Here is a 14,446-nt window from a genome sequence, read left to right on the forward strand (position 1 = left end):
AATCTAATTATGCCCCCAGCTTACAAAAGACACTTGTTCTCCTTATGCATCAGAGAGATTCTGCTTGGAAAACTTGGATAAAATCTAAATTCCCTACTCACCATCAGATTTTTAAAGAACTCAGAAACCGAACAAAAAACCCATCTACAATGACAAGAAAAAATGTTACTATAAGGCCCAAATTAGCCATCACTCTAATCCCAAAAACTTCTGGAAAACTGTCAACTCTATCCTTCAACCCAGTAGGCATCAAACTCCTAATCCATACCCTAACAATTCAGCTCAGGACACTGTCTCTCTCCTCAAGCATCACTTCACTGATACTATCCAAAAACTAATCAACACTGACCGGAACTCCAACACTACTATCCCTCCCCAAACACCTTCTAATCAAACCTTGTTCTCTATTAAACCAATACCCACCACGTACATAAAATCTCTCCTCCAGAAACTAAAACCATATTTTCCTTCTGCTGATAATCTACCCTCCCTTTCTCAAATGTGCAGCTGACGCTATAGCCTATCCAATTGTTTCAATACTTATCAGAGGATCAATCCGTGAAGCCACTGTACCTGATATCTGGAAATCTTTCTGTGTAACACCCCCACACAAAGGAACAAACTGCACTGATTCATCTAACTTCACACCCATAGCTATACTCTCCCTCTTTCAGAAATCCTGGAAAAATGTATACATACTCAGCTTCTCAAATTTCTTATCCAAGAAAACCTTTTGGCACCTACCCAACAAGGTTTTCATCCAAACCATAGTACTACTACAGCCCTTTTATCTTTCACTCATACAATAGCTGAAGTCCGAGATAATAACAAACTTGTCTCATGACTATTCTTAGACCTAGCAAAAGCATTCAACATGGTATCCCATTCTAAACTTTTAGCCAAGTTAGCAAACCTTAATCTCTCATCTTCCACACTTGAATGGTTCTCAAGCTATCTCTGTAACAGACTGCAGTCTATCAGATGGCATTCACCTGCTCCTCCATCCTACCCATGCAATGTTCCTCAGGGCTTCATCCTGGGACCCCTTCTATTTAACATTTCCATTAATGACCTCTATACTTCTTGCTATCACTCCACTCTTATTCAGTATGCAGATGATTCTACACTCATCTCCTCTTCCAAAAATATCTCTCAACTTCACACTCTTACCCAAAACTTTTTTCTCTGCAAGATGGCTCACTGAAAATCAGCTTATTTAAATCCTAAAAAGACTTATCTTTTACTCTTTCTCCCTAAATCACTTTCACATCTCAAACCCACCTTTACCATCTCTTCCTTAAATAAAACCATCAATAATATAGAATCCCACACAAAGCTACTTGGAATGATAGCAGATGATCAATTAAATTTTGACCTCCATGTCTAACAATGCATTATAAAACAAACCAAAAACTAGGTCTCCTCTATAGGAACAAAAAAATTCCTAACGCTAGAATCCAGACTCTCTTTAGCTCAAGCTTAACTATTTCCAAGCCTTCTCTATGTTGCCTCTATTCTTACAAAATTTCAATCTTTCTTAATTACTAAGCTAGAACAGGCATACAATAAAATCACAAAATTTGCTGCAAATCTACCACATTCCTCTCACCACTGCATGGCAATAAAGAACCTACAGTGGCTTGAATTCCCCTATCAACTTCATCGTTCACAACAACAAATGTTCAGCCTGCCCCTCCTTAGCCAGTCTTGTATCTTACTATACCCCTATATACCCATGCTGTAGCACAGACCAACTTCTTCTTCAAATATACAAACCCAATAAAACTACTGAGAAAGTGTTAGACAAATATTCAGTATCTCAAAATTGGAACAAACTCCCACTCAATGTAAGAAGCATTACTCAGTTCAAGATTTTCTTAAAAAGAGCTAACGAATTGTCTAGCTAAATCGTGGATATGTGCTTGTCATGACCCCACATAAGCCCTTACTTCTCCCTTCTACTTATTTCCTCCCCTACAATTTCTACTTGCTAACTCTTTTAGGAGGGTAAGGCTTTAACAGCTGTATCCCCTATTTCTCGTGTAACAAGAACATGTACAAAGTTATTTCCCATGTGTAAGTCTATTGTATCTATCATAGTTATGTTTATATTTTGTTTCTGGGATTTCTCAAATTTGTAAACTGTTGTATACATTGCCATTGATTGATTTTTGTATCTCTGTGTATTTTTAATTTGCTTATTTTCATAAAATTGTATAAGTATCTGGAGCTTTTCTCCTTGGGTCTCCTCTGAAAGTGGGCTTTAGCTTAGTAGGACCAACCCAGTTAACAAATGTCAAACAAACAAACAAACAAATAAACAAATAAATAAGTAAATAAAGTAAATGTATTAACAGTAGCTTAGGTACTATGATGTAATATTTTAAAGTCAAACACTGCAATGTGGGATACCTAGAAGAAGACTAAAAAGTCAAGATGCTGCACTCCGTGTGGGCAGACTCTGGAATCACATTTAAAAAAATAAAAAAAAGTATACAGATTCCAAACCTGGTGTTAAAATGTAGGAAACATCAAGATATGATAAAATAAACATGTTTTTTTTTTCAGTCTGTGGGTGTGGTTCTTTAATTTCCCAGAAAGCCATATCACATAGATGCTTTGGGTCTAGGTAGCACTGTACTCCAATTATCCTTCGACCTCACGGAACAGTGAGAAAATAAGGTTCTATTACATTAAGCCTGCATGTTATCTGGGGCATTAATACACATAACTTTACTCTTATTTTTTTGAAAAACTGTTAATATTTGAAGGGGATACAATACTACTTAAATATGCTGGCTAGATTCATGAACCTGTCGATCTGATTTAAATGCAGTCTGGAAGACATTTGACCTAGCAACTAAGCCTACGTCAAGAAGGGCAGGAAATATCCAAGCAGTGGGATTTAATATTTTTTCTTCTTTCTACGTGTCTGGGCTTAAACAGATATTAATTAAGTTTATAGTATACTTCTGGCATGTTTACAGTTTGTTTTTTAAATGTATTTTATAGTTAATTTGCATAATTGGAAACCAAAGACTATTATGCTTCTCGAGTACAATTTTTTCTGATTTATAGAGATGAGTATTTATTTATTCATATTAAAAGGTGAAATCAAAATACTTCCAAAAACTTTACAATTTTGGATTTTATATTTACCTTTCCCCTCCTTGCTTTTTCGTTTGGCATCATTTACGGAACGTCCAAGATTAAAGATAGATCTCCATTTCTTGACCTTCACTGATCCTTTTCTTCTAATATGGCAGGAAAACAGAACAGGACATTGGTTAGTTTTGTATATGGTACATCATGAAATGTAGTACTGTAATGTAATATAAAACATAAATTATCATTAATAATCCTGTAGTATGCTGCTTTATAGTATGTTATTTTTTTTCTTTTTGTCTTTATTCTTACAATTCAGCCAATATTGCTCATACTGTAGTTTTTTTGAATATTGGACAGGAATTGCAGTTGTGCTACTTTCGAGTTAACTGTAGCACAGGTAAAAGAGGGTCATAACAGTCGCGAACCATATATGAATCACTGTGAAACTTCAGTCATTATTTCCCGAACTATAATACCTGAAAAATGGTTTGATACATAAACTCTGCAAGAGTGCTCTTAACGTGTTTGTCTTTCCTAATCTACTCTTTTGGGAATTTATTCTGTAGCACACCAGCTACGTTCCTATTCTTTTTATAAAGACACCCGATGTCTGTGAACTACAACTAATGGATCTTTTCAGTACTAAGTAAAAAAGAGGTGGGCTGAAGAATAAAATACTGATTCAGACAATTGTCTATTCTGAATCTTCTGACCACACTGTTATGCATAAACAAAGATATTTCAGTATTCCCTCTGAAGCCATTTGTAGAAAATTAGAAAACAGTACATTATATGAGTGTCATTATGGTACAGACTAGTATATATACCCTGGTATGGCAGACCATGCAGAAATATAAAAAAAATATTTTCTGTTAAACATAAGCTATTATAGTAATTCTGCCATTTGACCCTGTCATATACTGTAGTAAAATTCAATATATCTGACATGATTTTATATATATATATATATATATATATATATATATATATATATATTAAATTAATTAGAGATCAGTGCAAATTGTTGTGAAACAGCACATAGCAAAATGTGAGAACAGTGTTGCTAATTAACATTAACATGTCATTGATGGCCCTACTCACATCATCCACAACCTTATTTTATAACAATATATATATATATATATGTGTGTGTGTGTGTGTGTGTGTGTGTGTGTGTGTGTGTGTGTGTGTGTGTGTGTGTATACGGGTCTACTGCTTTTAGTCGAATTACATTTGGTCGAAAATGATTTCAGGCAGCCCACTTCACTGAAAGCACATTTGACTGAAAGCTCATTTGATCGAATTACATTTGGTCAAAAATGGAATATAGCCCCTGCCCCACTGCAGTGCGAACCTGGAGTGAGAATATAAAGTTAGATGGGTGTGGGGGGGGCATAGCCCCCCACATTTTGCAACTAGTTTTTACTGATGTTATATGTTTCAATGTATTTATAATGCATACACATGTATATAATAGTGCATAAACTGCAATTGTATGGGGGGCTATGCCCCCCACACCCCCCTTACTTAAAATTCTCACTCCAGGGTCGCACTGCAGTGGGGCGAGGGCTATATTCCATTTTCAACCAACTGGAATTCGAGCAAATGGGTTTTCAGTGCAATGCATTTTCGGTTAAGTGAACTGCCTGAAATAATTTTCGACCAAATGTAATTCGACCAAATATAGTAGACCTATATATATATATATATATATATATATATATATATATATATATATATATATATATATATATATATATGGTTTCACTTCATATACTCGAAATGCTGAAATCCCGAAATCCCAAATTTAAGCATTTCGAGTGCATGAAGTCGAAACCATCACAACACCGAAACCCCAGAAAGCCAAAATCAAAAATCCAAACACACATACACTACACCATACACAAACCACAACACCTACACCACAAAAAACAAAAACACAACAAAACACCACACATACACATACCTACACTAAACAGAAGCAGAGGGGCAAGTCCCCTGTACCCCCCACCCCCCTACTTATATATACTAACTCCGAGATCGCACAAACACAGGAAAAAAACAAAACTCAAACACACACATTCTACAGTCCCTCGCGCGCGAGCGCGCGCAGACACACACACACACACACACACACACACACACACACACACACACACACACACACACATACACACACACACACACACACACACACACATATCACACATACACATATGTTACAAAAATGCTCATATACACTCACTCACCTGAAAGTCCGAACACAAACATCCCAAACACTTCCCGCAGTGTAGCATCACTGCATAAGCGCGGACTTGACATACTCACATTCGCGCTTGTGCACTTTTGCTATTCTGAAGTTTCGGCTTCATGCACTCGAAATGCTGAAATTCAGGATTTCAGCATTTCGAGTATATGAAGTGAAACCATATATATATATATATATATATATATATATATATATATAAAAATGTGTGTGTGTGTATGTATATATATATATATATATATATATATATATATATAGATAGATATATATAGATATATTATATATAGATATACATATACATATATACATATATATATATATATATATATATATATATATATATATATATATATGTATATCTGTGTGTGTGTGTGTGTGTGTGTGTGTGTGTGTGTGTGTGTGTATACATATGAATATATACAAGACAAAAACCTGATAGCTCTAGAAGAGGATTAATTGATAGAGATAGAAAATATATGACTGCTGTTTTAGGAAATATATTTACATATTTTCTACTCAATCTTTTAAATTTTTGTTACCTTCTCTGTACATGGGTTAGTATTACATTTATTTAAAAGTTTATTTATTTATAATATGTTTCAGCTTTTGGCTTATATGTGATATACCATTCTGATAATGTTTACTTTGTTTAGTTATTATTTCTTATTGCAATATACTTTCAGCAAATTGAGATGAAATGTAAATTGAACCCTTCTACTACCTACATGATCCATCATGTTTTCCCTTGTGGGTTTGCAGTTTCATTATAAAATAATCTGTATTTCTTGACATAAGTCCACATCCACAGTTCATTTATATCCCTGTCTGTTCATCAGCAATCCCATTTCACTGTCTGATTATATTGCCTTAGTAACATAAATAGTAACTGATGTTAAGTAGGTACATACAGATAGACAACACAGGCCTGAGAGACAGGCAATTAGACACATAAAAAAGGCAGAACTGTTTACACATCTGTCTGCATTTCTACAGCTAGGTCATGTAAATACTCACTTCTGGTCAGAGAGCTCAAGTATAGTGTGGTAGGGCCGCATCTGCGCCGGTCCATCTCCAGGGGTAAGTATGCTTGGAACATTCGTCCTGAAGTACATCTCATCTGATGTGGCAATAGTGATTGGTGGGAAACTTGGTGGACTGTATGGTTTTCTGCGCAGTTCTGTATCCGCCCCTGCTGCACAAATTACTTAGTTAAACATTTCTGTTTATTATTATTTTTTAAGATTATTTTAATGCATATGGAAAACGATCATCGTATAAAATAGTATATCAATAATTATATTGTTTCACAATAACAAACACTAGTAAATAAAGTACATGAAGAGAAAACAAAATAATTGATGATTTTCAGAGTATATTATTTTAATATAATTCTTCTTGTAAATTCCTTACAGTTGTCACTCATTGTTTGTTTTGTAATATTTCAAGAAAAGTCTTCCCTATATTCTTAAATCAATGCAAAATACTTTTACAAAATGGGTAGCAGATTCAAGTAGGAAGAATTACAAAATAAATGTATAATGTTTGATGAATAAGCATCTGCATAATCAGTTCATTGTCTAAAACTAAAGTAGTGGACACTCAGTCCGACTTTTTTTTGTAACCAAGCATACTTTTAATATTTATGACTGAATATATTTGTGCAACTGGTTGTTTACGCAGAATGTGATAGCCTCTTGCACATCCAAGCTTTGTTTGTCTACAAAGTTATATTTATATGCATACAATACATTTCCTTTCCATTTGCCACATTTTGTACATTTTGCTTTTAAGCCATGATGCATACATGTAGTGCCAGATTCATAAAGGTTACTGTGATGGTGTTGTGTACACCTGTCAGTAACCGTTTGGAATTCAGAGTCGGCCCTACTACGGCACTTTTACTTGAAGACATGCAGCATTGCAGGGGGCTGTCTCTGTGACTATGCTAGATGCTGAATGGCTCTTAAACAGCACAGGGATTGGGAGTAGGGATGATATAATAGACACCAGGGATAACTCCTTAAACAAGTGCCTTAGAAGCATGTAAACGTAATGGGGATCGGGGGGACATTGGACTCCAGGGATAACTCTTGAAATGAGTGACTGAGCAGCACATAAACAGAATGGTGATCGAGGGGAACTCTATACACTGGGGATAACATCTTAAATGAGTCCTTGAGCAGCAAGTAAACACAACAAGGATCTGGGGATGGGAGAACACTAGACATCTGGAATAACACCTTCAACAACTGCCTAAGGAGCATGTAAACAGAAAGCAGAACAGGGGGTTGGGAGAGCATTAAACACTAGGGGTAACTCCTTAGATGAGCACCTAAGTATTACCTCAGCAAGAGCCTGCCTGGGTGTCCTGCAGAGTCCTACAACAGCAGAGAGAGAGAAAATGAGACCTTGAGTGGATTAAGTACCTCTGTCTTGCTTTTCATTGCTTATTTTCACTAGCCTCATTATTCTGACCATTTCTTATTAAGTTTGCTACTTATTTGAACTGTTTTTGAATTCTTATACTGTCTGCACTTTAAATTATTGTTTTTAAGTGTTTTTCATCTGTTTAACTGTAAAGGACTACATACTCAAGTGCGATAGCCTGTTTTCAGTGTTAAAAGTGTTTTTATTCCTGTTTTTGATTTAACTTTGTGAAAAAAAAATCCTGTCTCTCTACTTGTTTCCAACCTTTCTAGAACTAGTAAAGCCCAGTCTTCAGATTTTGCTGAATTCTGGGTTGTTTGTAAGTTCCTGTGTTACCCAGACCTTTCTAAGATAGAGGGTAGCTTCTCTGTTCATCAGTGAGAGTGGTGAACTTTGGAACAGCCAATTTGTCACTGGAGGAGTGGTTTCAGCTCAGAAAATGTAGTTTTATTGGCCATTTTGGGCTATTTCTATCCCATTCATCTTTCTGTTTAAAAACCCATGTTTGCACGGTTTTTGTGCTTGTATTACCTCAGCAAGAGCCTGCCTGGGTGTCCTGCAGAGTCCTACAACAGCAGATTGAGAAAAGGAGACTTTGCGTGGATTATGTACCTCTGTTTTGCTTTTTGTTGCTTATTTTCGCTAGCTGCATTAATCTGACCATTTTTATTAACTTTGCTACTTATTTGAACTGTTTTACTTATACTGTTTGCACTTTGAATTACCATTTTTAAGTGTTTTGCATCTGTTTAACTGTAAAGGGCTACACACTCAAGTGCTATAGCCTGTTTTCAGTGTTAAAAGTGTTTTTATTCCTGTTTTTGCTTTAACTTTGTGAAAAAAAAACAACCCCCCCCCCCAAAAAAAAAATCCTATCTCTCTACTCGTTTCCCAACTTTCTAGAACTAGTAAAGTCCGGTCTTCAGATTTTGCTGAATTCTGGTCTGTTTGTAAGTTCCTGTGTTGCCCAGACCTTTCTAAGATAGAGGGAAGCTTCTCTGTTCATCAACGAGAGTGGTGAGCTTTGGAACAGCCTATCTGTTGCTGGAGGAGTGGCTTCAGCTCAGAAACTATAGTTTTGTTGTCCATTTTAGGCTGTTTCTATCCTTTCATCTTTCTGTTTAAAAACCCATGTTTGCGTGGTTTTGCACATCGCACAGCACCATTTAACTAGAGTTAAATTATTCCTGGTGCCAGAAAGTCTGCTCTTCAAATTTTCGCTTAGAGCTAGCCAGTTTTCTAGTTTTAGCACTCAAAGCTGCTTCCTTGTGCCCAGCACTTGTTCAAGATCATTGCAAGCACTAAATAAACTACAAATTACTACAGCACTCAACTTTCCTCACTTGTTAGGAGGAAAATATTTTTTAGTACTTAAATTAAAAAGCACCTATCCAGGCATGTCTAAATGTCAACTCCCAGTATTTTCCCCTGTCCACCTGATGAATCTGGGAATCTTGAGGCAATGTAGCAATTGCCTCATGTATACCGACAACCCTCTCCTCCTATCACCCAACACTACAACCTGTGAGAGATGCACTTATATAACCAAACTGGAAGCCAAGCACTCTCCAGCTAAGACTGGACTAGACAGTCAAGAGGAGAAGGTTAGCACCTGCACCACACCACACTCAACACATAATCCATCAAGTCATACACCACCTAAACCCACACATAGTAACACAAACACACACCTACATTCGCGGAGACTCTCACTAAAAATCTGCCCAAACAACAGACACCTCCAAAGCAGAAATGCAAGCAACCACCACCCTCCACTATGACACATAGACCACAAAATCAGTGTGCCACTCAAACTCAGCCCATAAGGCAAAGCAACATACCCAACACACTTGCCATAGGCAACTCTGTAGTCAGGCACACTAATGTCCCACTCACCAGGCTAAACAAGGAGAATGTTACTGTCAGCTGCCTGTTGGGTGCCAGGATCCACCACATAATGCATGCACTCAGGTCACTCCACAGCAAGTACAAATATGACTCTGTCATTGTCCATGTTGGTGTGAATGACCTGAGATGTACCTTCCTGGACAACATGAAAAGAGACATTGAGGAGCTCTTGGATCATGTAGCCAAGGCAGGTATGATCCAAGCCCTGAGTAGTATCCTGCCAATTGGCTAAGTTTCTGGTGTTATTCAAAGGGGATCCAGTTTCTGTCTGCCTGGGATGACATGATCGACAGACCACAATGCTTTGTCAGAGATGGCCTGCATCTGTCTCCCCTGAGATTCCGGATACTGGCCAAGGCTCTTGCCACCCCTTATAGTCCCTTATTTAGGCAAGGTTCAAATGGCAAAACCACCTCTGTAGCAGATACTAGCAAGCAAAAACTGAGGGTAATGCTACTCAGTGCTAGAAGCCTAAACCTCAAAATGCACTCACTCGAAGCACTCCTTAAAATGGAGAACATCAGCATCTGTGCAGTAACAGAGACCTGGTTTAAGGCTCCAGAGAGCACCCTTGCTTTACCAGGCTATAATTCATACCCCACCTTTTGGCCACCTAACCTGGACCGAAACACTAAAGGAGGAGGAGTGTCCATATTCATTAAGGATATCCACATCTCCAGGCTAGTTGCTCAACATGATGTAGCCGAAATTATCAAAGTGCAACTAACACTGGGCAAGATTGCAATCCAGGTTGTAGCTTGCTACAGATCCCCTGCCATGCCCCAGGATGCCCACTCCACGTTCCTTGACATACTGTATAGTACTAAGGTACAGCCCAATACCCTAATAATGGGTGACTTCAACTATCCCTCCATCAACTGAGAAAACTACTCATGTACTAACTCATTAGTTCAATGCTTTCTGAAATTCATAAATTCCAATGCCCTGGATCAGCTGGTCCATACCCCCACCAGGGGCAGCAGTATCCTGGACCTGGTCATTACCAACATGGGTAACCAATGCTCTATGCCAGAGGTCAACTCCTCACTGGTCTGATCCGACCATAAGATAATCACCCTAGACATCAATTTTCCACCTCCATCCCCCCATTAAGGAAACCACTGTAAAAAAACTTCCCAAAGCCAACTTCGCGCTTCTTAAGACAGAAGTGGCAAACTTCGCTACACCCGTGCAGACAGATAATAGTGGTACGACTGCTGAATGCTATACACATGCACTGTATAAACACATACACAATTGCATGGATTGTGGCATCCCCAACAGAACCAAGACGCTATCCTTCAAAAAAAGGAAGCCAATCTGGTGCTCCCCTGCCATAAATAAACTATACAACAGAAGGAAGAAGATGTTGCAAAAAAAAGTAAAATCCCCTGATTGCAGGAACTCCTTGGTCAGCCTGAGTAAGAAGCTGAGATCCCTCATAAAATCCTCCAAAGCTAGCTATGAAAATAAAATTGCCACTGATTCTAAAGGCGACCACAAAGCATTCTACAGCTATGTCAAGAATCTCAATGGCAACACTCAGATTTGCTCCAAGCTACAGAACAACGGCACTAGATATACAGAGCCAACTGATATTGTCAATATCCTGGCAGATAGGTTCAGTGCAAAGTTTACCCCCAAAGGGCCCATCCCTATACCGGAAGAATGCATAGCTCCTCTAATCACAGATGCACAAGTTAAGACCGCACTCTCCAAAGCCAAAAACACAGCATCCATGGGACCAGACAACATAATCGGCTGTGTTCTGCATGAACTACAGAATGAACTGGCACCCCACCTAAGTACCATGTTCAATCATAGCCTCACTTCAGGCTTTGTGCCTACTGAATGGCACATTCCACTCCACAAAGGGGGCGCCACCATGGACCCCGTGAACTACCGGCCCATTAGCCTGATGAGCCTGGTCTGCAAGGCCATGGAACGTATCATCATGGAGCTTATAAACAAAGACATAGGTAACCTGCAAACACTGGACCCCACTAAATTCGGGTTTGTAAAAGTTAGATCATATCTCTTAAACCTGACTGACTTCTTTGAAGCAGTCACCAGAGCAGTGGACGAGGGTAAGGTGGTGTACACATCCTATTTTGACCTTGCTAAGGCATTCAACACCCTCACCCACTCTGAAATTATGGATAAACTCACTAGACTGGCCACAAATCCCTATGTCACAAGATTGGTGGCCAACTGGCTCACCGACAGAACCTACACAGTGAAAATAGCCAACTCCAAATCCGACTTCAAACAGTGACAAGCGGAGTACTACAGGGTTCAGTCCTGGATCCTCTCCTGTTTGCATCTATTTCTCAGAAGTCCAGGCTAATACAGCTGGTCTTTGGCTAACAAAGTTCGCAAATGACTGCAAACTGGGAGCCATAATAGAATTGCCTAATGATGTGGACATTCTACAAAAGGGCTTCACTGAGACTGATGCTTGGTGTCAAAGTCATGGCCTCAAGCTCAATGTGAAACAGTGTATTATCATCCCCTTTGGGAAAAACCCTGTACCTACGAATTACCACATAGGCGGTAGCCTACTTAACACCAAAAGTGTTATAAGAGACCTTGGGACACAGGTGGATACTAGCCTCTCCTTTGACAATCACATCACCATAGTAGTCAGGAAATCCTTCTATGTGGCACACCTCATCACTAAAGGGTTCTCCTCCAGAAAAGAAGAGGTCATTGTTCCTCTCTACTCATCCCTCATCAGACCCATCATCGAGTACAACTCCCCATTTGGCATGTACCTCACAAGACATCTGCAACAACTAGAAAGGCCATAGAAATACCTTACTAAGAGGATTACCGGCCTCAAACAGATGCCATACTCAGTCTGCCTCAAAAAACTCCAGCTCTACTCCGTCGCTTATTGCCTACTTAGAGGCGACCTCTGCCTAACTTACAAAGCCATGTCAAACCCAGTTCTGTTGGACATGCTACACTTAAAGAAACCCAGTCTCTCCATGCCACATGATCCAGGGACCCAAACCTTACCACCACAATAAACAGAACATGCTGGAGGGATAGACTCCTGTCCCAGAGACTTCCCATACTCTGGAACAGACTACCCATTCATGTCAAGCACAGCCCCTCATTAGTCCTCTTTAAGAAGAATCTAGACAATTGGATGGGAAATTCACCCCAGGGATCACCTCTGTGGCTCTGCTCGACAGGGGTGCAAGAAAATAACCTTCTTGGGCGGCAAAAGCCAGGGAACTTTTTGGCTAGGCTTATATAGGCTCTAGGGCCGATAGCATAGTACCTACCCATGAACCTATGAACCTAAGTGGCACCTAAACAGACCAGGGATTGGAGGGTGGGGGACATTAGACATCAAGGATAACTCTTTAAACAAGTGCCTGAGCAGCACATAAATGGAGCAGGAATCGGGAGGTTGGGCAAACACTAGACTCCAGGGATAACTCCTTAAATTAGTGCCTGAGCAGCACATAAAGAAAACTGTGATCAAGGGTAGTGGAAAACTAGTCACCAGGAATAGCTCCTTAAAGGAATGCATGAGCAGCACTTAAACAGTATAGAGCAGGAGTCTGCAACCTGCAGTGCTGGAGACGCATGTGGCTCTTCCACCCCTCTGTAGTGGCTCCCTGTAGCTTTGAAAAATAATGGTGACTCTGCAGCACAACACACATACACACACCGAGAGTAATCAAGTGACGGATTTTAAATATTGCTCTTATAAACTTAGAAACCTGCTAAAATAACATGGTTTCTGTTACCATGCATTCCACACACACTGAGAGCAATCGAGCAATCTCCTGGCAGCAGCAGCAGCAGCTCCTGAAAGGTTTCTGTACCTCTCATACCTCTCAAACTCTTACTACAAGAAATCTGGACAGACCCACAAATAAAGAGGAACAAAGAAACAAAAATAGGGACAGATTTTAAATATTGCTCTTATAGACTTAGTTCTTTTATATTTAGTATAATAACCATATATAAAACTTTATACACTGTACTATCTTCAGGGGTCAGATAGGTTTTGTAGCTCCAGATGAATTTTATTTGGTGGGAGAGGGGCTAAAAATGGCTCTTTTGATAGTGAAGTTTGCAGTCCCCTGGTATAGGGATTATGAGAGGGGGGAACACTAGACAGAAGGGATACTCAATTTGGCATACCTTAAAAGCACATATTTTTAAAAAAGTGTGACAAAGCATTAAACAACGGGGATAAGTAGCATGCCTTAAAAGGCATCCCCACCCCCACCATGGATATTAGTCCTCTGCGCCAGCACTAGACTCCAGATACTCAGTTTAAAAATAAATAAATAAATTGGGGGGGGGGGGTGAGATTACAACCATTCACCTCTAACCCAAGACACCACTGCATTAGACCACTGCACTAACTGATCAACTAGCTCATCTTAATATATACTGAGGATATTGGGCATTATACAGTGCCTGCAATGTGTTGTGAGGTATGTGGGAGACGGATAGGAGATCCCCCCCGCCCATGCACACACACACACACACACACACACGCACGCACGCACGCACGCACGCACACACACACACACACACACACACACACACACACACACATACACACATATATATACATACACACACACACACACACACACACACACACACACACACACATACACACATACACACACATATATATACATACACACACACACACACACACACACACACACACACACATACACACATACACACACACACACA

The 14,446-nt window shown here is 39.2% G+C and overlaps 1 protein-coding gene across 2 annotated transcripts in view; it reads right to left on the reverse strand.

Moving 5' to 3' along the window:
* Positions 1-14,446, reverse strand: part of ARHGAP30 (Rho GTPase activating protein 30) — a 629,388-nt gene that overhangs the window by 134,308 nt on the left and 480,634 nt on the right. Inside the window, exons 7-8 of one of the 2 annotated variants that reach the window (XM_044059639.1) lie at positions 6,389-6,566; positions 3,160-3,254 (exon numbers count right to left, since the gene is read on the reverse strand). In XM_044059639.1, coding sequence (XP_043915574.1) covers positions 3,160-3,254; positions 6,389-6,566 — 273 coding nt within the window. The remainder of the gene's footprint in view (positions 1-3,159; positions 3,255-6,388; positions 6,567-14,446) is intronic. The other variant, XM_044059640.1, reaches the window with a different exon arrangement.

Source organism: Protopterus annectens, chromosome 17.part0 (assembly GCF_019279795.1).
Source record: "Protopterus annectens isolate FY-2018-M chromosome 17.part0, PAN1.0, whole genome shotgun sequence".
Lineage (NCBI taxonomy): Eukaryota > Metazoa > Chordata > Ceratodontiformes > Protopteridae > Protopterus > Protopterus annectens.